Source organism: Ranitomeya variabilis, chromosome 6 (assembly GCF_051348905.1).
Source record: "Ranitomeya variabilis isolate aRanVar5 chromosome 6, aRanVar5.hap1, whole genome shotgun sequence".
In the NCBI taxonomy this organism is placed as follows: domain Eukaryota; kingdom Metazoa; phylum Chordata; class Amphibia; order Anura; family Dendrobatidae; genus Ranitomeya; species Ranitomeya variabilis.
The window spans coordinates 424,886,662-424,912,387 of record NC_135237.1 but is presented as its reverse complement, the minus strand read 5'-3'; the positions used below and the strand labels follow the sequence as shown (position 1 = coordinate 424,912,387).

The 25,726-nt window shown below is 41.9% G+C and overlaps 1 protein-coding gene across 2 annotated transcripts in view; it reads right to left on the bottom strand.

Moving 5' to 3' along the window:
• MIB1 (MIB E3 ubiquitin protein ligase 1) overlaps positions 1-25,726 on the bottom strand; it is a 196,266-nt gene that overhangs the window by 33,803 nt on the left and 136,737 nt on the right. For both annotated transcript variants that reach the window (XM_077270343.1, XM_077270342.1), the window contains exons 13-14: positions 18,986-19,118; positions 7,908-7,994 (exon numbers count right to left, since the gene is read on the bottom strand). In XM_077270343.1, coding sequence (XP_077126458.1) covers positions 7,908-7,994; positions 18,986-19,118 — 220 coding nt within the window. The remainder of the gene's footprint in view (positions 1-7,907; positions 7,995-18,985; positions 19,119-25,726) is intronic.

Genomic DNA, 25,726 nt, shown 5'->3' with positions numbered 1-25,726 from the left:
CATTTACCGAGTATCCCACGACGATCTCAGTGTATCACTGAGAGTTCACTGGAGTTCATGCTCTCACTTACGGCACCGCTGCGTGAGAATTTTCTCACGCAGCGGTGCGGCAAGTGAGAACCGGAGCTGATCAGCTGATGAACTCTGGTGACCTCACACGGCGGCGCAGTGATACACTGCGGGAGGGATAACCTCCTGTCAGTGAATCACCGAATCTACCTGTGAGATTGTCGTGGGACACTCGTTGTAAAATGGACTATGGCGGAAAGGTGAGCATATGTTGGTTTATTATTTTATTTTTGCTGCAGGATATGCGGGCGTCGGGGATTAGGCATTTGGCGAGTATGAATGGGTTTTGTTTTTTTTTTAATTTTACAATTGAACACAGTCGCCGGATAATGGGACAACATATAATAGAAATAATTGTAGTATGGCATTGTCAGAGAACAGGTATTTGAGGACGACTATGCCTGTGATATCCGTTTGACCAAAGATAAAGCATAATACCAAAAAAAGAAACAAGGTGTGTAACAATGGTGGGATGTAGTTGGTTTCTTGTTTGAAAACAGCATGGATGAGAATAAAACATTTACATCATTCGCCACCTGGGAGTAGGAACGACCTATTACTATTTCACACTGCATTATTATTATATAGTGCATCTGTCACCAGATTTCATGATAAAATCCGCATACACCATTACATAGATCTCTTAAACGTGATGAGGCTAGTGAACTTACTCTGAAGTGTGTCAGAATGGCTAAATAACCTTGATACTGTGAGTCACAGGCTTTAACTGTGCGCATATTTATTCAACTATTCCTATGGATAATATATTTTCTCTGTTGAGGATTGATGTGTATATTTGGGAACTGTTATCTATGGGGTTACTAATTTATACCCAACTCTGCAGTCAGCATTCCTCTATCTATGTAGAATGTTGACGCTGTTGGATATTTCTGTATTTGCATTATTTATTTCCCACTAACATTTCTGTGGGCCTCTAAGGCTATGTACGCACGTTGCGGATTTGCTTGGGGAAAATTTCTTTGCGGTTTTCTGCATCTATTGGCAGAAAATGCAGTGGAAATTCGGCGCTTTTTTATATGGAATTTATGCATTTTTATGCGGATTTTCATGAGTTTTTGTAAATCCATAGAGCTAAATAAAGATATATTAAAAAAATAAAATAAATTGTGATGTCATTTCCTTGTTCAACCTCTTCAGCCAGATACCCTCAATATTAAATAAAGATACACACTCACCAGCCTATGTAAGAGCATTAACATAATTAACCTACATAATCTGTAACAAAAAAGCAACTGTCAAAAACCTGCGTGAAATGCAATATTTATTTTTCAAAAAATTAAAAAAAATAAATAAATTGTGTGGGCTCCCGCGTAATTTTAATAACCAGCAGAGGGAAAGCCGATGGCTGATGTTAATATTCCGGAAAGGAGCTAATAGCCATAAAGGTTCCCAGGCTATTAATATCAGCTCACAGCTGTTTGCTTAGCTTTTACTGGCTATTTTACAGGGGAACTTCAGAAAAAAATTGACATGGGGTCCCCCTATAAAACTGAACCAGCAAAGGCTAGGCAGACAGCTGCGGGCTAATATTAATAGCCTGGGAAGGGGCCATGGATATTGGCACCCCCCAGGCTAAAAACATCAGCTCTTGTCAAAGAAATGCGTCAATTCTGGTACTTAGCCTCGCTCTTCCCACTTGCCCTGTAGCGGTGGCAATTGGGGTTCATATTTGTGGGGTTGATTCACCTTTGTATTGTCAGGTGACATCAAGCCCACGGCTTAGTAATGGAGAGGCGTCTATAAGACACCTATCCATTACTAATCCTATAGTTACATGGTAAATAAAGATACAGCCAGAATAAAGTCCTTTATTTGAAATAATCACACAGACTCCTTTATTGAATCTAAATTTACCATACTTACTGAACGCCTAATCCCCGACACCTTCGTCTCCTGCAACAAAAATAAAATAATTAACCAACATATAATACTATCCTGTTCGATGTAGTCCATTTAATACCGAGTGTCCCACGGTGATCTCATGTGTAGAATAGTCACATCGAGAGATGTGACTGCTCTACCTGGCCGACGGTGATACATTGACAGGAGGTAATTACACCTGCAGTGTATCACTGCTCTGTCGTAAGAGTTCACTGGAGTTCATCAGTTCTGGTGCTCTCACTCACGGAACCGCTGTGTGAGAACTTTCCCACACAGCGGTGCCGTGAGAGCACCAGAGATGATCAGCTGATGAACTCTGGTGAACTCTCACTGCGGCTCAGTGATACACTGTGGAAGCGATCACATCCTATCAGTGTATTGCCGGCAGCCGGGTGAGATCAACGTAGGACTACGGCGAACAGGGAAGTATATGTTGCTTTATTATCTTTGATTGTTTGCAGGAGACAAGGGCGTCAGGGATTAGTTGTTCGGTGAGTATGTACTGTGCATATAATTATGTACATGTTATATATATATATATATATATATATATATATATATATATATATATATATATATATATATATACACATGTAATTTTTTTTTACAACTGAACACAGGTGCCAGACGATGAGACCATTCTCCCATCATCGGCTCATGCTGTCACTGTTATATGTGACAGCAGACATAGCCGGATGGGGGTAGTCCCATCAGACGCCTGGGTACACACACAAACACACACACACATACAGACAGACGCAGACACCCACAGAGAGACCCATACATGCAGACACACAGGCACCGGCAGACACGAACATAGACAGCCGCACACAGACACACACATATTCTCCGCCCACACACAGACACACACACATTCTCCGCCCACACACTCTTCCACCTTCTGACATCATTTCCCTTTGACAATTCTGCAGCATTTTTGGCAGCAAATACGCAAACCTTTTTACACCTGTGTTTATGCTGCGGATTTGACTGACTCAGTGGAAGTCAATGGGTTCAGAAACGCTGAAGATCGGCAAAAAGAATTGACATGCTGCAGAAAATAAAACGCTGCAAATAAAAATGGAAATTTCCAGATCATGTGCACAACACTTCAGGAATGTCATTGATTAACATTGCTTAAGTAATCCATTGTGCTTTTGGAGCATTTCTGAGCGGAAAAAATGCTGCGGAAACGCTACAAATCCGCATCGTGTGAACATAGCCTAATAGTCTTTTATGCTTTGTATTAATACTGTTAATAGTTACCTGGTCTTTATTTTTCACACATAATGTTTGTTATAATATCTGGTGGTATATGTGACAATACTGTGTAACAATATAATGCCTGTGATAATATCTGGTGGTATATGTGGTAATACTGCGTAACAATATAATGGCTGTGATAATATCTGGTGGCATATGTGGAAATACTGTGTGCAATATGCACCTTGTACTTGGTATTAGTATTGGTATATTAGCATGTTACATTTGCTATCATTAGCCTCTCTTTTGTTTGATACTTTGGTGATGCATGATACGCTAGCTTCTCTGTTTGTACCATCTTTCCATAAAGTCTGTGTCTCTGGTTTTTATTTATTTTTCCATTCCTATTTAGTTATCTAGTTTATTTTTTGGAACAAATCATGTGACGAATTTAATAAAATTATATTATTTACATTCTATCCCACCGATATTTATGGGGTATTCCTCGACAGTAGGTTTTTGTTTAATACCAAGTCACTCGGTACCAAAAGGGGTACAAGGAGTGTAATAATGCTGGGAGGTACAGGGTTTCTTGAACTTTTTATGTTCACACCACAATACATTTACATCATTCACCTGGGAGTAGGAATCACCTACAGTTAGGTCCATATATATTTGGACAGAGACAACATTTTTCTAGTTTTGGTTATAGACAATACCACAATGAATTTTAAACAAAACAATTCAGATGCAGTTGAAGTTCAGACTTTCAGCTTTCATTTGAGGGTATCCACATTAAAATCGGATGAAGGGTTTAAGAGTTTCAGCTCCTTAACATGTGCCACCCTGTTTTTAAAAGGACCAAAAGTAATTGGACAGATTCAATAATTTTAAATAAAATGTTCATTTTTAGTACTTGGTTGAAAACCCTTGGCTGGCAATGACTGCCTGAAGTCTTGAACTCATGGACATCACCAGACGCCGTGTTTCCTCCTTTTTGATGCTCTGCCAGGCCTTCACTGCGGTGGTTTTCAGTTGCTGTTTGTTTGTGGGCCTTTCTGTCTGAAGTTTAGTCTTTAACAAGTGAAATGCATGCTCAATTTGGTTGAGATCAGGTGACTGACTTGGCCATTCAAGAATATTCCACTTCTTTGATTTAATTAACTCCTGGGTTGCTTTGGCTTCATGTTTTGGGTCATTGTCTATCTGTAGGATGAAACGACGACCAATCAGTTTGGCTGCATTTGGCTGGATCTGAGCACACAGTATGTCTCTGAATACCTCAGAATTCATTTGGCTGCTTCTGTCCTGTGTGACATCATCAATAAACACTAGTGACCCAGTGCCACTGGCAGCCATGCATGCCCAAGCCATCACACTGCCTCCGCCGTGTTTTACAGATGATGTGGTATGCTTTGGATCATGAGCTGTACCACGCCTTCAACATACTTTTCTCTTTCCATCATTCTGGTAGAGGTTGATCATGGTTTCATCTGTCCAAAGAATGTTCTTCCAGAACTGTGCTGGCTTTTTTAGATGTTTTATAGCAAAGTCCAGTCTAGCCTTTTTATTCTTGATTCTTATGAGTGGCTTGCACCGTGCAGTGAACCCTCTGTATTTACTTTCATGCAGTCTTCTCTTTATGGTAGATTTGGATATTGATACGCCGACCTCTTGGAGAGTGTTGTTCACTTGGTTGGCTGTTGTGAAGGGGTTTCTCTTCACCATGGAGATTATTCTGCGATCATCCCCCACTGTTGTCTTCCGTGGGCGCCCAGGTCTTTTTGCATTGATGAGTTCACCAGTGCTTTCTTTCTTTCTCAGGATGTACCAAACTGTAGATTTTGCCACTCCTAATATTGTAGCAATTTCTCGGCTTGTTTTTTTCTGTTTTCGCAGCTTAAGGATGGCTTGTTTCACTTGCATGGAGAGCTCCTTTGACCGCATGTTTACTTCACAGCAAAACCTTCCAAATGCAAGCACCACATCTCAAATCAACTCCAGGCCTTTTATCTGCTTAATTGAGAATGACATAACGAAGGGATTGCCCACACCTGTTCATGAAATAGCCTTGGAGTCAATTGTCCAATTACTTTTGGTCCCTTTAAAAACAGGGTCGCACATGTTAAGGAGCTGAAACTCCTAAACCCTTCATCCAATTTTATTGTGGATACCCTCAAATGAAAGCTGAAAGTCTGAACTTCAACTGCATCTGAATTGTTTTGTTTAAAATTCATTGTGGTAATGTCTATAACCAAAATTAGAAAAATGTTGTCTCTGTCCAAATATATATGGACCTAACTGTATTTCTTTTTCACATTGATTTCACAATAAAATCTGCACATTAATAAATAGTTCTCTTAGACCCAATGAGGCTGAAAATTCATGCCAGAAGGGCTGTATTATCCAGATATTACAGTAAGCATTTTATGAGTCGAGCTATTTAGTGAGAGGAAATACACCAGCCTCATCAGGTATAAGATACATGTAATACACTGCTCAAAAAAATAAAGGAAACACTAAAATCCCACATCCTAGATATCACTGATTGAAAAATTCCAGTTGTAAATCTTTATTCATTACATAGTGGAATGTGTTGAGAACAATAAAACCTAAAAATTATCAACGTAAATCACAACTAATATCCCACGAAGGTCTGAAGTTGGAATGATGCTAAAAATCAAAGTAGATAATTAAGTTACAGGCTAATCCAACTTCAGTGGAAATGCCTCAAGACAAGGAAATGATGCTCAGTAGTGTGTATGGCCTCCACGTGCCTGTAATGACCTCCCTACAACGCCTGGGCATGCTCCTGATATGGCGGCAGATGGTCTCCTGAGGGATCTCCTCCCAGACCTGGACTAAAGCATCCGCCAACTCCTGGACAGTCTGTCGTGCAACGTGATATTGGTGGATGGTGCGAGACATGATGTCCCAGATGTGTTCAATCGGATTCAGGTCTGGGGAACAAGGAGGCCAGTCCATAGCTTCAATGCCTTCATCTTGCAGGAACTGCTGACACACTCCAAGCACATAAGGTCTGGCATTGTCCTGCATTAGGAGGAACCTGGGCCAACCGCACCAGCATATGGTCTCACAAGGGGTCTGAGGATCTCATCTCGGTACCTAATGGCAGTCAGGCTACCTCTGGCGAGCACATGGAGAGCTGTGCGGCCCTCCAAAGAAATGCCACCCAACACCATTACTGACCCACTGCCAATCCGGTCATGCTGAAGGATGTTGCAGGCAGCAGATCGCTCTCCACGGTGTCTACAGACTCTGTTCGCTCTCCACGGTGTCTACAGACTCTGTCACGTCTGTCACATGTGCTCAGTGTGAACCTGCTTTCGTCTGTGAAGAGTACAGGGCGCCTGTGGTGAATTTGCCAATCCTGGTGTTCTGTGGCAAATGCCAAGCGTCCTGCACGGTGTTGGGCTGTGAGCACAACTCCCATCTGTGGACATCGGGCACTCATACCATCCACATGGAGTCGGTTTCTAACTGTTTGTACAGATACATGCACATTCGTGGCCTGCTGGAGGTAATTTTGCAAGGCTCTGGCAGAGCTCCTCCTGTTTCTCCTTGCACAAAGGCTGAGGTAGCAGTACTGCTGCTGGGTTGTTACCCTCCTACAGCCCCCTCCATGTCTCCTGGTGTACTGGCCTGTCTCCTGGTAGCGCCTCCAGCCTCTGGACACTACGCTGACAGACACAGCAAACTTTCTTGCCACAGCTCGCATTGATGTACCATCCTGGATGAGCTGCACTACCTGAGCCACTTATGTGGGTCGTAGAGTCCGTCTCATGCTACCATGAGTGTGAAAGCACAACCAACATTCAAAAGTGACCAAAACATCAGCCAGAAAGCATTGGTACTGAGATGTGGTCTGTGGTCCCCACCTGCAGAACAACTCCTTTATTGAGTGTGTCTTGATAATTGCCAATAATTTCCATCTGTTGTCTATTCCATTTGCACAACAGCATGTGAAATTGATTGTCAAACAGAGTTGCTAAAGCGTTCCCTTTAATTTTTTGAGCAGTGTATATGCAGTCTATTTTGAAAAATCCACTTTTAGGATGATGAAAACCTGCTGCACACTTTAGAGTATTATTCAAAAGAATCAAGCTATGCAAATATCCAGAATATATAGGCACAGAAGCAGTCATCTTCATCCTCAGTGAGAATCTGGAATTCCTTGCCTGAGGAGGTGGTGATGGCGAACTCAGTCGAGGCGTTCAAGAGAGGCCTGGATGTCTTCCGGGAGAGTAACAATATTGTATCTTACAGATATTAGGTTCTTTAGAAGGATGTAGATCTGGGGATTTATTCTGACAGAATATAGGCTGAACTTTATGGACAAATGTCTTTTTTCGGCTTTGCTAACTATGTTACTATGTTACTCATTTATTGCATGTTCTAGGGAAATTACACCTAATGTTTAAAAGCTTATTAATTTTGAGAACATTGGAATGTGGCACATATTTCAAAGAATTCTATTAAACCAATTTAACCAATAACCTGTACAGTTATGATGGAACCAAACTACTGTACAAATAATTTCTGCTAGAGTTTTAGGTTTTTTTGTTTGCTTGTTTTACCTTGAGTGGAAACCCAATCACTCAACATCAACTAATCCACAAATTGATTAGCTGTCGTTTAATATTTGAATACACAGAATTGTGCAGCGGTAAAAAAGGGATACTCAACATATCACTGCAGCAATATCATCTTACCCTGACAATCTGTGTGTGCTGACGTTCCACGGCCAGATGCAGAGCTGTCTGCTGGTTTACATTTTGGATGTCCAAGTTTGCACTGCCCTGAAAATAAAGAACAATGTCTTGTAAGAGATCAGTAGGATCTCAAAATTCATTTTCATACCACTGCTCCCAATTTTCTTACACTACTCATTGCTGGATATTTTGTTTTTTGTAATTTAAACATCCTAGAATCAGTGGAGCAGCACCAATTGGAGAACAGTTTTTTTTTTCTGTGCCCCTACATTCCAAAGTAATTCTTCCATATAAAAAAGAGGCAAATGTTTCCTTCAATGCTTCTGTGGTGTATACCACAGAACATCTGTCATATAGCAGAAAAAGCAAATGCCCCAGTTCTGTGGTATGTAGCCTGTTGGTTGACAGGAAAGTTTGCTACTTCATTACTGGGGGGGGGGGGGGGGGGGTGGAATAGGTTTGTGGGAAATTACTTAGGAACAGAGGGGGAACAAGACAAAATAGAAAAACTGTTCCAGATACAGTGGAGCAGCAGAAATAGGACGATGGACTCAGTTTAATTAGACAAAAAAAAATCCAGTGGAAGGTTCTTTTTAAGTGACACAGAAATAAGAAAAATGAGTCCAGATGATGAGTGGAAGGGACAGAGACAAAAGCAGCGTTTTGATCCGCAGCGTTTTAGTGCTAAAAAACGCATGCGTTTTTTTTCTTATGCTTAACATTAAAAACGCATGCGTTTTATTAGCATGCGTTTTGACGCGTTTTCGGCAACGCATGCGTTTGACGCGTGCGTTCAGTTGCAGAAATGCAACCTGTAGTAATTTCTAGCGGCTTTTTTTGCCGCAATAAAACGCATGCGTTTATTCGCGGCAAAAAAATGCATTGCTGTCTATGTAAACGCATGCGTTTTTAAGCACATGCGTTTGCTTGCGTTAAAAACGCATGCATTTTTATGGAAAAACACAAGAAAACACAAGAAAAAACAAGAAAACCCTAACCCTAGGGTTACTAGGGATCCTAACCCTAACCCTAAGGTTAGGATCCCTAGTAACCCTAGGGATCCTAACCCTAACCCTTAGGGTTAGGATCCTAACCCTTAGGGTTAGGGTTAGGCGTTATGATCCGGTGACCTTGGAGCCGCATGAGAGATTTTATCAGGAGTAAGTGGTATCTGTACTGACCGCAAACCCTAAACTGACACCGCAACTAGAAGTAGCCGTGGGGTGTGCCTAACACGTCCTAGACACCTCGACACAGCCGGAGGACTAAATACCCCTATAGGTGGAAATGGGAATTCTATCTTGCCTCAGAGCAGAACCCCAAAGGATAGGCAGCCCCCCACAAATATTGACTGGGAGTATAAGAGGAAAGACACACGCAGGCAGAAAAACAGAATTTAGCAAAAGAGGCACTTCTAGCTAAATAGAAAAGGATAGGACAGAACTCTAAGCGGTCAGTATTAAAATCCTAAAAATATCCACAGCAGAAAATACAAATATTCTACCAAGGAAGGTGACGGGCACAAGGGGGCATTCTTTGCGTCTGGAGGAGAGAAGGTTTTTCCACCAACATAGAAGAGGATTCTTTACTGTTAGGGCAGTGAGAATCTGGAATTGCTTGCCTGAGGTGGTGGTGATGGCGAACTCAGTCGAGGGGTTCAAGAGAGGCCTGGATGTCTTCCTGGAGCAGAACAATATTGTATCATACAATTATTAGGTTCTGTAGAAGGATGTAGATCTGGGGATTTATTATGATGGAATATAGGAATATAGGCTGAACTGGATGGACAAATGTCTTTTTTCGGCCTTACTAACTATGTTACTATGTTACTATGTTACATCTAACTAAAGACATAGCAAGTATATCTGCAACTCCTGAGAATCCAGCATGACTGAAAAATCCAAACAAAGTCTAAGCTGGACAAAAACACAAAGAATTGCACTGAATTGCAAAGCACACTGCATGTGTGCACAGAGACAAAAAACCAGACACTTATCTTAGCTGAATTGGCAGCAGAGCATGAGGAACCAGAGAGAGATGCAATCCCTCCAAGAACAATGGACAACTGGCCAGGAGTAATGGATCCTGCACACCTAAATACCTAGTAGAGCTGCAATCAGAAGAAACACCTGCCCTGGATTACAACTCCAAGACAACTGCACTACCACTAACAACCACCGGAGGGAGCCCAAGAGCAGAATTCACAACAGTTAGGATCCCTAGGGTTAGGGTCCCTAGGGTTAGGGTTAGGGTTCCTAGGGTTAGGGTTAGGATCCCTAGGGTTCCTAACCCTAACCCTAGCTATTTCTGTTTATAGTGGGTTTTCTAGTTGATTTTGATGATTGGCAGCTGTCACACACTACTCAGCATGCGTTTAAAAAACGCAAACACAGGAAAAAACGCATGTAAACGTTTTTTTTCTGCATGCAAAAACGCATGCGTCTAAAAAATGTGGCGTTTTGCCGCGTTTACATGCGTTTTTTCACCACATGCGTTTTTTTTTAAAAACGCTGCAGATCAAAACGCAAGTGTGAAACCAGCCTTAAATAGCAGGGCAAAAACACAATTTTAGATTTCAATGATCACATTCCCTACACAATATCACTTCCTCAGCTTTTAGCCACTGCTTGATATCCCCCTTAACCAAACAAATAAATATTAAACGGGGTTGTCTAGAGGAATACAACTAGTTTGCATGAGTTACAAGTAGAAAATTAATAACAATTGAATTTATTTTAACTGAATTTACTTTAGATATGTAACCTTCATAGATATTTAAATTTTAGTACCGAGTCCTCACACTTATTTTGACACTGGCAAACAGTTCCTTCAGCTCCCTCTTTGTGTAGATAACTTGCTTGAAGGAGGCTGGCCGTCTAGCTCTGTTCATTAGTTAAACCATCCCCCTTCTCCAACATGGCTGATGTAGACATAATGGGAATTGCCACCTAAAGAAGCCCATATATCTTTAGATTAATGTTGACTGAAACCTCGTTCTGACAATAGCTAGCTCTCCCAAATCCATTAAGTACCAAAGCTTGGTGCAGCAACATCTGGTCGGTACACTGCACTTCTTTAAAACGCCCAGACCAAGTGGTCTCCCACACCTCATAGTTAATAACATGAGCACCTGTCCAAAAACTGTTCCTCCAAGTAGGGGAATATGTTGACCATCTTCCACAAGGGGCCAGCCTTCTTTTTCCCCACTCTTAGTATAGGCCACATATATGTAACATGTTTAAGTTTACAATCAAAGGGATTTTTTTCTTTATTTTTTAGACATTAGAAACATCCAAAAGTGGCTTGGGGCAATCTCATATCACCTGTCTTGGTTTTATCAAAATTGCCCTCAATAGGGATTCTTGTTGCCCAGGTTAACAGATTACAAATGTTTACACTGAAGGGCATTGAGCAGCCTGCAATGCATGACAACACCCGCAGGCTACAGGAAACGGTCAAAAAAGAATTAATAAAAATCAATTAAAAATACAATAATGCAATTCAGTTGTGTTAAAAAAAGGTGTTTCCAAACTAAAGCTAATCCTAGGCGAGAAGCTCTCTTGCAGGATGTTGTTAGAGTAACTTAATCTTCTGAAAGCCCCTATGAAGCCTCACTGGGAGAACTCATGGATCCGACATGAAAAGTTTAATCTTTTTTGGAAGCCCCATACAAATTAGATTGTGAGCAGGCTTGGCCATCTTTCATCTCGTGTATTGGCAGCCTTATGAACTGAGCCAGACACCTAGTCCCCTTCAAGCAAATCGCCGACATAGAGGCAGGAGGATAACCCTGCATGTATCATGATGTATGGGAAAATGGAGTTTCCTTGACCACGGGACTGGTGCTGAAACCAGGACATCAGTGGAGATTTGATATTTGGCCACTTGAATCACCATCTAATTCTGTCTATATTCATTTTATTAGCTATTATTTTTTTCCACTGATGAGGCCAGATGCCCACAATCCGGGAGTAGAAGTGCATGGACACGGCTTATGTTCGCGCTGCCTTCTATTGATCGCAGGTAATTCCACATGTGTTTACTGAACCGTGCGGATTTACCACATTCAATACATTCATATTAATGAAAGTTCTGTTGCGGAGACTAGCACCTACGCTAAAGAAATGGACATGCTGCGGTCTTGAAAGAAGCACCACAAATCAGTCTCAGAGGGTGATCCACAGGTGACTATGTACACATAGTGGACATGGGTTTTCTAGAAAGAGATTAAGCATCCACCCCTGAGAGATCCTAGACCTCCTCAGATCTACTTGTAGCTGAAACAATAGGGGAGAGTGATCTGATAAAGACCTAAAGGTACCTTCACATTAAGCGACGCTGCAGCGATAGCGACAACGATGCCGATCGCTGCAGCGTCGCTGTTTGATCGCTGGAGAGCTGTCACACAGACCGCTCTCCAGCGACCAACGATGCCGAGGTCCCCGGGTAACCAGGGTAAACATCGGGTTACTAAGCGCAGGGCCGCGCTTAGTAACCCGATGTTTACCCTGGTTACCAGCGTAAAATGTAAAAAAAACAAACAGTACATACTTACATTCGCGTCCCCCGGCGTCCGCTTCCTGCTCTGACTGAGCGCCGGCCCTAACAGCAGAGCGGTGACGTCACCGCTGTGCTGTACTTTCACTTTCACTTTACGGCGCTCAGTCAGTGTGGGAAGCGGACGCCGGGGGAAGCGAAGGTGAGTATGTACTGTTTGTTTTTTTTACATTTTACACTGGTAACCAGGGTAAACATCGGGTTACTAAGCGCGGCCCTGCGCTTAGTAACCCGATGTTTACCCTGGTTACCAGTGTAAAACATCGCTGGTATCGTTGGTTTGGTGTCAAACACGACGATACACGCCGGTCTGACGACCAAATAAAGTTCTGAACTTTATTCAACGACCAGCGATATCACAGCAGGATCCTGATCGCTGCTGCGTGTCAAACTAAACAATATCGCTAGCCAGGACGCTGCAACGTCACGGATCGCTAGCGATATCGTTTAGTGTGAAGGTACCTTAAGAGAATATGCAATATTAACAAGCCCCGGGATCATAAAAGGATTGCATAGTACCAAATTCTTGAGAAGGATTGATATGTTGATGAGGCACATAAGTAGACATTTGAGCTAGGAAACCTCTCTCCCCAGATATCAGCCAGGTCCACCTCCTTAATTTGGTGGCCAGAGACTGAACATTTTCTTCTGCATGAAATTTGTCTCTAAAAGGATTACATACATTGTTAAAGCCTCCTAGAATTATTAAAGGGATATCTGGCCAGTCTGCCAGATTCATCAGAATGTTTTTTAGATGAATAAGAGTAAGGAGGGGGAACATGCATTACAACAATGGCACATTCAAAATGAGAAATTAAGCAGCGGATGCCTACAAACTTCCCTTCATAATCTTCATAATCTGCGAATACTATTATGCACTGTAAGCCTGACTCCCCTAGAGTAGTTGGAATAGATAGAGTGCAGGCCAGACCCCACCCAGGGCCTGTGCATTAAATTAATAAGATATTTTGTCATGTTAGCCTCCTATAGCCTTATTATTGCCAGATTTATCTTTTTTACATATTTAAATATTGCGTTTCATTTGGAATGCTCCTTCAAACCCTTATACAATTATCTGTTTCAGCCATTTACTAAAGTAGTGAATGAATGCAACTATCCTCATCAATGCCACCCATTCCAGATACAGTGACATGTAAAAGTTTGGGCACCCCTGGTCAAAATTACTGTTATTGTGAACATTTAAGCAAGTTGAAGATGAAATCATCTCCAAAAGGCCTCAAGATAAAGAGGACACATTTCCTTTGTATTTTAGGAAAAAAATATATATATTTTCTCATTATTTACTTTTAAAAAATTACCAAAAGGAAATTGTGCTTATGCAAATGTTTGGGCACCCTTGGAGATGTGTATGCTCAGAGATAACTTTGACCAATGTTTCAGACCTCACTTAGCCCGTTAGAGCTATGGCTTGTTCACTATCACAGTTAGGAAAGGCCAGGTAAAACAAATTTCCCAGGTGTATATAAACTCAGCCTTCTCTAACCTTGTGCCAAAAAAACAGTAGCCATGGGTTCTTCTGAGTATCGGCCTAGCAGTCTGAAAATGAAAATGGTGGAGGCCCACAAAGTAGGAGAAGGCTGTAAGCAGATAGCACAGCGTTTTCAAGTTGCCCTTTCCTAAGATCAAAAGGTAATTAAGAAATGTCAGTTTACAGGAACAGGGGAGGTCAAGATAAGGTCTGGAAGATGAAGCAAAATTTCAGTGAGACCTGCTCGTAGTATTGCTAGAAAGGAAAATCATTACCACTGCTTGACTGCAAGAGACCTTCAGAAAGTTTTAGCAGGCTCTGGAGTTCTGGCACATTGTTCTACTGTTCAGAGACACCTGCACAAATACAACCTTCCTTAGAGTCATCAGAAGAAAACCTCTCCTGCACTCTCACCGTAGAGTTTAGAGTCAAAAGTATGCAAAAAAAACATTCATTGTGGAAACAAGTCCTGTGGACCGATGAAGTTAAAATAGAACTCTTTGGCCACAATGATCAAAGGTATGTGTGGAGAAAAAAGGACACAGTATTTCAGAAAAAACATCTCGCCAACCATTAAGCATGGGAGTGGAGTAATCATGTTTTGGAGTTGTCTTGAAGCCAACGGGATGGGGAATATTTCACAGGTAGAGGAAGAATGGATTCAATGAAATTTCAACAAATTCTTGATGCAAATATGTAAAAAAGCTGAATTTGAAAAGAGCATGGATGATGATCCTAAACACATGTCAAAATCCACAATAAACTACTTCAAAAGGTGCAAGCTGAAGGTTTTACAATGGCCCTCACAGTCCCCTGATCTGAACATCACTGAAAATCTGTCGCTAGACCTCAAAATAGCAGTGCATGCAAGACGACCCAGGAATCACACAGAACTGCAAGAATTTTTCAAGGAAGAACGGAAAAAAATCCCTCAAACAAGAATTGAAAGACCCTTGTATGGCTACAAAAAGCGTTCGCAAGCTATAATAGTTTTAAAAGGGGGGATACTAGGTACTAACCATGCAGGATGCCTAAAGTTTTGCATGAGCCCATTTTCCTTTTTGTAATTTTTAAAATGTAAAGATGAAAAATATATATATATATATTTTTACAAAAATGCAAAGAAAATGTGTCATCTTAAACTTTAGGCCTTTTAGAGATAATATAATCTTCAACATGCTTAACTGTTCACAATAACAGTAATTTTGACCAGGGAAAGCCCAAACTTTTACATGCCACTGTATTTTACCCACCAATCAAGGTGACTATAATGTTACACTAAATATGGAAACATATTGAATGAATTCTTGAGGTTATTACGGTCTTGTGGACACAGAATAAGTGTAGGTGTTCTGTTTGGAGTGGGGGTATTTGACTTATTTTTAATCTTCTAACCGTCAGGATGTCATAAAAGATGTCTGGGGGCCATTCTCTATTGTGCAGTGTAGCTGAGCATCAATAGATATCTCAGTTACAGGAAAAACAGCCCTCCTGCCTTGATACAAGGCACTGATGGCGAAGACCTGTCAAGAGCCAGCCGCTATATGATGGGCATTTGCAAGTGATCATGTGATTGTCCAGGCCAATAGTAGCAGTGGTACTGACTAAGATTGTATGCACATGGCACTCCTTGAGCGCTATGCAGCCGATTCTAATTCACTTCGGTCTTCTTCTCAGTGTCTCAGGCTGCCTCGGACAGTCAATGACCTACCTTCTCCCACTTATTCCCATATTACTGTAGATTTCTATGCAGTGCTTGCTGTAAAAGACTATTCTTCCCAAAATGCTAATCAGTCCAATGTGTCTGCAGACATTTAGGCAGAAAGGTATGCACAGGATTTGCAACTCAGTAAAAGACAAATAATGTAATTTAACAATTAAAAGGCTTACCGTATATACTTGAGTATAAGCCGACCCGAGTATAAGCCGACCCCCCTAATTTTGCCACAAAAAACTGGGAAAACTTATTGACTCGAGTATAAGCCTAGGGGGGAAAATGCAGCAGCTACCGGTAAATGTCAAAAGTAATAATAGATACCAATAAAAGTAAAATTAATTGAGACATCAGTAGGTTAAGTGTCTTTGAATATCCATATTGAATCAGGAGCCCCATATAATGCTCCATACTGTTCATTATGGCCCCATAAGATGTTCCATATTAAAATATGCCCCATATAATCCTGCATAAAGGTTAATAAAGGCCCCATAAGATGCTCCATAGACACATTTGCCCAATATAATGCTGCACAAATGCTGATTATGGCCCCATAAGATGCTCTATAAAGATATTTGCCCCTTATAGTGCTGCACAAACGTTATGGCCCTATAAGATGCTCCATACAGACACTTGCCCCATATGCCGTAGTGCCCTACAAACGTTAATTATGGCCCCATACAGACACTTGCCCCATATAGTGCTGCACAAACATTATGCCCCTTATATAGTGCTGCAGAAACGTTATGGCCCCATATAGTGCTGCAGAAACGTTATGGCCCCATATAGTGCTGCAGAAACGTTATGGCCCCATATAGCGCTGCAGAAACGTTATGGCCCCATATAGTGCTGCAGGAATGTTATGGCCCCATATAGTGCTGCAGGAATGTTATGGCCCCATATAGTGCTGCAGGAACGTTATGGCCCCCATATAGTGCTGCAGGAATGTTATGGCTCCATATAGTGCTGCAGGAATGTTATGGCCCCATATAGTGCTGCAGGAATGTTATGGCCCCATATAGTGCTGTAGGAATGTTATGGCCCCCATATAGTGCTGTAGGAATGTTATGGCCCCATATAGTGCTGCAGGAATGTTATGGCCCCATATAGTGCTGCAGGAATGTTATGGCCCCATATAGTGCTCCACGAATGTTATGGCCCCATATAGTGCTCCACGAATGTTATGGCCCCATATAGTGCTGCAGGAATGTTATGGCCCCATATAGTGCTCCACGAATGTTATGGCCCCATATAGTGCTCCAGGAACGTTATGGCCCCATATAGTGCTGCAGGAACGTTATGGCCCCCATATAGTGCTGCAGGAATGTTATGGCCCCATATAGTGCTGCAGGAACGTTATGGCCCCCATATAGTGCTGCAGGAATGTTATGGCCCCCATATAGTGCTGCAGGAATGTTATGGCCCCATATAGTGCTGCAGGAATGTTATGGCCCCATATAGTGCTGCAGGAATGTTATGGCCCCATATAGTGCTGCAGGAATGTTATGGCCCCATATAGTGCTCCAGGAACGTTATGGCCCCATATAGTGCTGCAGGAATGTTATGGCCCCATATAGTGCTCCAGGAACGTTATGGCCCCATATAGTGCTGCAGGAACGTTATGGCCCCATAGATGCTCCATACAGACACTTGCCCCATTTGCTGCGATAAAAAAAATAAATCACATACTCACCTCTCCGTCGCTCAGGCCCCCGGCACTTTCAATAGTCACCTGCTCCTCGTTCCGGCGCCGATCTGTCTCCAGCACTGACGTTCAGCAGAGGGCGCGCACTGACCACGTCACCGCGCCCTCTGACCTGAGCGTCACTGCTGGAGACAGATCGGCGCCCGGAACGAGGAGCAGGTGACTATCGCGCAGCGCTGCGCTCCCCTCCCCGTATACTCACCTGGTCCTGCCGCTGTGTAGATCCTGCTTCTCCAACGCCGCAGCGCTTCATCCTGTACTCAGCGGTCACATGGTCCCGCTGATTACAGTAATGAATAGGCGGCTCCACCCCTATGGAAGGTGGAGCCGAATATTCATTTACTGTAATGAGCGGGACCATGTGACCGCTGAGTACAGGAAGAAGCTGAAGCTGCTGCTGCCGGCGCTGGGGAAGCAGGGACCGCGCCTGGACTAGGTGAGTATTTTTAGACAGCCCCCGCTCCCCCTCCCCTGCCGACCCCCGGTATGACTCGAGTATAAGCCGAGAGGGGCAATTTCAGCCCAAAAAAGTGGGCTGAAAATCTCGGCTTATACTCGAGTATATACGGTATTCCCAAAATTGAATGTTCTCATATATCCATGGGACCCCCACCGATCCAGAGAGTGGGAAATGCCCTATCTGTACAGAGCAGTGGCCACGCATATGCCACTACCACCATGCATATCACCATTACCGGAGCTACCGCCTCACCAACACTGGAGCTCCTGCAACCTCCCAACCTACTGTAAGCCGGTAAGGGCAGGGTCCTCGTCCCTCTGTATCAGTCTGTAATTGTTAGTTTGCTTACCTGTAAGTGATATCTGTAACTTGTATGTAGCCCCTTCTCATATACAGCACCATGGAATCAATGGTGCTAATATAAATAAATAATAATATGCACCACTGTGTCACTCGTCTGTGACTGCAGGGTCTAGGCCATTACAGCACTGGGCTTTTTCCGGCAGCCCCATAGACAATAATTAGCAGATTTGCGGTCACGAATCCATTCTGACAGATCATTTCAATACCCCGTTCTCAAGATCGGTCGGACCACTACAAATTGGCAAATTATCACCTATCCTGTAGTAAATTTTGGCTATATTTGTGTTACATTTTGTAAATTTTCTTGCTTGCATTCTTCTCTTAAGAACAGCCCAAAATTCACACCATTACGTTGTCTCATTGAGCAATAAACTATGGTGCTCGTCATGAGACTAAAATTTGTTGTGGAGCCCTAGAAAAAAAATGACAAATAGGAATTGAACATACTACCCGTGGTGATATTGGTAGAGCCTATCGTACAGGCAAACCGCGCCAATCCAGTACTTTTTATGCAGTCAAGGCTCATTAAAAGGGTCAATATTAACTTTTAAGATTGCTACTTTCAATAGGTAGCACTAAAGTTCAAGACCACTTCCTCTTTGAAGAGACAATTTGTATATTTATTTCCCAGAGGAGAATTGCATGGCCTATAAGTCTCCTTACACTGACATAATAGGCATGTCACTCTGCACTCAATGTTCAAGATGAAAAGAACTTGAGTAAAATATATCCTACCCCCAAAAACAAGAGAGGTCAACAATAGAACTGATGCAATCATTTTGATGAATACCTGATGAACCAGAAGTTCAGCCACTTCGACGTGATTATTGAGTGCTGCCAGGTGCAATGCAGTGTAGCCATCATCCTTCTTCTCATCAACTATCCACGGTCGAGGTAATTTTGAAAGCAAAACACGCATAGCACTAGAAAGAAAACATACGTGTAAGCCTAAAATACATAACAATATTGACATCTCCTATTTTCAAAAAATATTTTATAATACAGGGCTGCTAGTAATAAGAGCTCGATTACGGCTATAAAACCAAGTGCTGCGGCACAAAGGCCAGTACTATCCACCATCCCAATCCAGGAGTGAAATTTGGATTTTAAAATCGCAGTCGGATCATGAGAAGCTGTTCACCTGGAGGGGAACAGGACCCTTTAACTCACTGGCCTGAAATTCAGCTTACTTGGCACAGCACGATTTTAAAGTCTGCTATAGGGACCATTATTTTCAAGATATACCCACAGCCGTCCCGATTTGTACGATAGTGTGTACTCTGCTCAGTTCTAGAATTATAACCGATCATTAAAACAGGAGGCGCCTAATGGTCATTCAGAGCTCTGTGGTCACCACCAACCATAGTCCAGCCCTGATCATACATGTTTTATTATGTATAGTGATTTCCCATTATATATTCCTGAGCAACAAACAGTAACTACAAAGACAACCATTTCCTTAGTGCCTGACCTGCTGCCCATTTCCCACAGTAATCAATCCTTCTGGGGAGTGAATGTTTCAAAACCATACTATTTTTCATACACTTTTACAGAAAAAGATGACACAGCATGTGTTTGCCCATCTTGTGTGGGTGACCTTTATTTTGCATTCATTATTTAATGGACATTAATCCACAAATACAAGATATTCACGTGCAGTTTGCAGCTATATACACACATCTCTGTATGTAGACAGACACTAAACGTACATTATAGAATATGACAGATGTTCGGAGTGACACAGGGACCTTGCTAACTAAAGCGCTCACATTACGTCTAGTGAAAAGAGGTGTTCCCTAAAACTTCTATTTATATCCCCCGGTCAGCTCCACCATGGGGGACACTAATGAGACAGGGACAAATATACACGTTATCTCACCCGTGTGCACATTAACTCCCTACTTACCAGGGTGCAGGACAGCCCGTTCAGGCAAAGTTTGTAGCAAAGCTTTATATAGTGAGAGGTTGTGAAGACAGAAAATAAGCTGGAGTGTTTGGAAATGCAGCGTGTCAGACTTCATTCACAATATACCAGCCAAACCACATCACTGAACAGAAAGCCACAAAATCTTTATAAACAGATCCCAAACAATCCTGGGAGTTTTTTATGACAGGAAAAGTGGCACAGGCTGCACTATTCTTATTGTCAAAAACAGCAGAAGCCCAAGTAGACCAGCAAAAGAAATGCTGGAATGAAAATAACAGGAGGTTTTAAGCAGGGGCCTCTGAAATTTCCTTTTATTTAAGGTTTACAAGAATGATACATTTGTTACATTTTCCTTACTTATATAGCGCCATTAATTCCACTGCACTTTACATACATATTATCTCTGTCCCCATTGGGGCTCACAATCTAATTCTCAATCAGGATGCCTTTTGGCATGTGAGAGGAAACTTGAGAACCGGAAGGAAACCCGTACAAACTCATCGCAAATGTTGTCCTTAGTGGGATCTGAACGCAGGACCTTAGAGCTGGAAGGCTGCAGAGACGCTTATATCATTTTTGCTTATCCTGTGTACATTTCTTCCACCCGATACAGGCAGCGATAACATGTTTGTCATTTGAGAAATAAGAAACATTTTAGTCCATAAAAATAATGAAAACCGTCCACACTGTAAATGCACAATGGTCATTTGTGAGTCATTCATCAAGAATATAACGGACCTCACATTTTCATTGTCAGATTTGGTTATTTTCTGTCCTGTTATACAGTTGAAACCAGAAGTTTACATACACTATATAAAAAGACACATATGCAGGTTTTTCTCAATATCTGACTTAAATCAGAATAAACCTTTCCCGTTTTAGGCCAATTAGGATTACCATAATTATTAATATTTGCCAAATGCCAGAATAATGAGAGAGAGAGAATGTTTTAAGGCATTTTTATTGCTTACTGCAAAGTCAAACATTCCCATACATTTCATTAGTATTTGGTGCCATTGCCCTTAACCTGAATGACTTGGGTCAAACGTTTGGGATATCCCTCCACAAGCTTCTCACAATAGTTGGTCAGAATTTGGGCCCATTCCTCCTGACAAAACTGGTGTAACTGATCCAGGTTTGTAGGCTGCCTTGCTCGCACCTGACTTTTCAGCCTTGCCCATATATTTTCAATAGGATTCAGATCAGGGCTTTGCGATGGCCACTCCACAACATTGACTTTGTTATCCTTAAGGCACTTTGTTACCATTTTGGCAGTATGCTTCGGGTCATTGTCCATTTGGAAGACCCATTTCAGCCCAAGCTTTAACTTCCTGGCTGATATCTTGAGATGTTGCTTCAGTATTGCCACATAATCTTCTTTTCTCATGATGCCATCTATTTTGTGAAGTGCACCAGTCCCTCCTGCAGCAAAACAACCCTACAGCATGATGCTGCCACCCCTGGGTTTCACAGTTCGGATGGTGTTCTTAGGCTTCCAAGCTTCTCCCTTTTTCCTCCAAATGTAAAGATGGTCATTATGCCCAAAATGTTCAATTTTACTTTCATCAGACTACAGGACATGTTTCCGAAAATTAAGGTCTTTGTTCCTGTGTGCATTTTCAAACATTAATCTGGCTTTTTTATGTTTCTTTTGGAGTAATGGCTTCTCCATGGCAGAATGGCCTTTCAGCCCATGTTGTCACAGTACTCGTTTTACTGTGGATATTGACACAATCTTACCAGCTTCCACCATCATCTTCACAAGGTCTTTTGCTTTTGTCCTTGGGTTGATATGTACATGTGGAACCAAAGCACGTTCATCTCTGGGACACAGAACCTATCTCCTTCCTGAGCGGTATGATGGCTGGACATTCCCCATCTTATTTGTACTCGTGTATAATGGTGTGTACGGATCATGAAACTTATGACTTTGCAGTAAGTAATACAAATACCTTATAACATTCTCTCTCATTATTCTGGCATTTGGCAAACATTAATATTTATGGTAATCCTAACTGGCCTAAAAAGGGAAAGGTTTATTCTGATTTCATGTTAGATATTGAGAAAAACATGCATATAGTGTATGTAAACTTCTGGTTTCTATATATAATAATCTGCCATCAATGTACATTAATAGCAATTCTGTTCACAATAAGAAGATATATTTTCTTACACATAGAATTAAAACTATCCCAATACTAGAGTAGATAAATCAGAGTCACAATATTACTGTGTCTAACTTCTTTGATTGACAGGTTCAGGCAATGGTAGTTAACGTGCCACTAAAATTGATAAACATTGTACATGAAGCCATATACAGCAGAGATTTTGAGAAATATGCCTGTACTTGCATGTACCAGCCTCATAGGAACAAGGTTCATAGGAGAATTAGCTATGGGATATGGCAGCTTACCAAAATGGTCTGTTCTGCAGCATGGTGGCTCAGTGCTTAGCACTGCAGCCTTGCAGTACTGGGGTCCTGGGTTCACATCCCACCAAGAACATCATCTGCAAGGAGTCTCTATGTTCTCCCCGTGTCTGCGTGGGTTTCCTGCGGGTTTTCCAGTTTCCTCCCACACGCCACAGACATACTGATAGGGAATCTAGATTGTGAGCTCCAAATGAAACAATGTTGATAATGTCTGTAAAGCGCTGTGGAACTAATGGCGCTATATAAGTGAGGAAAATAAACAAATCTTTGATTTTTTGACCATAAAAGAAAAATCTGAATCCTGAGGAGGGGTCTTTTAAAGTGATGATGTGCATCCTGTGCCCCTGCTTAGTGCCAGCTTCCTTCACTTTCCTGCAGGCCTATGTCGCACTCAGAGATGCCAAGGCTGAGGGACACATCTAACCTTTTAGTGCTGTCTGTGCACCAAAAATAACTGAACCCCGGACAGGAGATTCGGAAGTCTGGATGTGTTCTCTGCAGTACATACTAGGGCTTCCTTTTTATTGCAGGCTAATTACATAACACATTCGGCATACATCCAGGCAGGATACGAATATAGTAAGGTTTTCGTTACATCGGAGGATGCAGAATCAGATACTGAAATATGTTCAAACATTTTCAGATTTTTCACTAATGGGAATAATTACAATAGAAAAATAAATAATAATCACAATAAGTGAAATACTATGCTGAATATGCTGCTAAACACATTCCATTTTGTGCTCAACTCTGGAAACATGACGGACACTGAACTACTTTGGAGCCAAGATAACAAAAGTGATTAAAGTCACAGTAAGCACAAACGCATTTAGTTTGGTGCCGCTGACCCGTTAAGTGGTCTTTCCTCTGAAGTATGTGAAGGGACAGAGGAAAACTACCATAGGATTACAAGTTTGCCATCTGCCCTAGGCAGCAGCAAAGTATCAGTCAATAATTAACTAGAAGTTGTAGCGTGGGGGTGTACAGACTGAGCAAGCAAGGGGTTTTTAATACAAGAAATTAAAAAAAGGCTCTGTAATATAGCAAAAAATACAAATGGTAACGCATCTTCATGTGGCCTAATATTCCTGTAATAATAAAGTAATAGCATGGATTGGACACGTGTCCCCCGGAGGAGAGAATACATCTGGCTACACAGTGCTATTGGTGACACAGCAGAGCAGACCTGGACTTTTCCCTACAGCACAGCCACAGAGGGTCCAGGAGCAGGAGCGCTCCTTCTGTGAAAATCCGGGTAATATAAGTGGAACATGAGAGACCGCTTTATTAGGCATTGCTAAAAATAGCTGAACAAATGGCAGCGCAGTGTTGGGGCCCGCAGGATGAACAATCAATGAGCAGAAAGCATGATAGCAGCTCCCAGAGCTCTTGGATCGACAATCGACAGCTGAGAGACTATTTTTTGCTATGGTTGACTAAATATGGTCAGGGAAGAGAGAGGCACTAGAGGGACCGTTTGCCTGGGACTGCATGTTTCACATGCTTAGCTGCCTATAAAGCTCTTACACTGTAGCTTGTGCCCTTTGAGTGGGGAATATGGCTCGTCTCTCTATTTGCCAGGGGGAGTCCTGACCTCGGATGGGGCTTTATTGACCCTATGGAAGGAGCAGGAGCTTGCCACAGATGTGTCTGCGGTCCAATCTGGGAACTTCACAAAGGAAAATCCTCAAGGACAGACACATTGTTGCACAAGGAAAGATAGAACTCTTTTTTTTTCTTTAATATTTCTACCTCCCAGGTATTTTATATATTTATTTTTTCCACGCGGGAAAAGTTGATTTTAAAAGCACACGCAGCTGACAGATTAATGTAGCGACGCACCTGCTCTCATGTCTAATCTATATGTGTGCACAGGTGAGTTATTGTGTGATCTGCCATTAACATGCTACTAAACAAGTGACTAATAGGAAGCTCCCGTTCACCGTCTTATTATCTACACAATCCTATGGATAGAAACAGGCAAACACATATATATAATGCAACAATAACCATACTAACACCATAACGCATGCTTGAATATTAACATTTAGACAATGCAATTCTGGAAGTTTTACATGTAATTTGCAAGCCTTGCCATCTATCGCAGGGTTCTGTAGAAAGCATTTCCACCGTTATGGGCAATTATCTTTTACAAAAAAAAATAAATTCCCTTTTACACAATGTAAAGGCATGAGCTAAGTTATGGCAGGAAACGTGAGCGGTGCGGTGTCCGCAGAGCGTGCAGCCCGTGTACTTTGCTAACTATTTAAATCCTGACAGTGTCTGCTGTAATAGTAATGCTGCAATGCTGTTTTTCCTTGTATTACTGTGCTATATCACCAGCTACTCTCTGATTTGCTCTCTATCAGCTGCATGCACTAGCTTTGTCAGGCTCTGCAGGAATTTTACTTTGGCTCATCTTTCCTTTTCTCGGGACACCTAACCAATAGTGCTGCTAATTGCAAGAGTCTTCTGGAAATAGGAGCCAGTTCTCTGCATTGCAAATACACTAATTCTACCAAAGCCAGATGAAAGGAGAGCTCACCAGCAGTGTGACATCATTCCGGTCATTTCATTGCCTCGGAGACTACTGGATGCAACTCGGGGTCTAGGTGAACCAACGGCAATTGCAGTCATCAATAAAGATGGCAAGGACTGCTGCCTGCTAGGAGGAGGCAGGTAAGTCACAAGGCTAATGAATAATCTAGGCTGGCATCAGCATGTGTGGTCCTGACCCGAGCTGACAGTGTGCGGTGTGCTGGCACTAATACATACAAGTTGAGCAGCAGTGTCCTTGTGGTGTGACACACTAGAGCTTCTAACAATTTTACTTCAATGCTTAGTTATCTCATTTCACGTTTTTATAGAATAGATTTTATATTCTTTATTATTTTAAAAGACTGATTCAACTATTTAATACTTGTAATTGTGTGTAGGCCTTTTTTTTCTTACACCTGATATTAAATAGTAATGCAGCTCAATTAGGCCACATGTAACACTATTTGGTCTGAATTTAAAGTTGTGCAAAGCTCTTTTTTCCTTTCAGCTTCTCCTGGTGACCGGCCTGTGTAGAGTACATACTTCTTTATGTACCCATACGGACATACAATGCTATGGAATGTAAAGAAGTATGTATTTTCACCAGGTGCAAACGCCTTCTGCAAGAAAGTGAC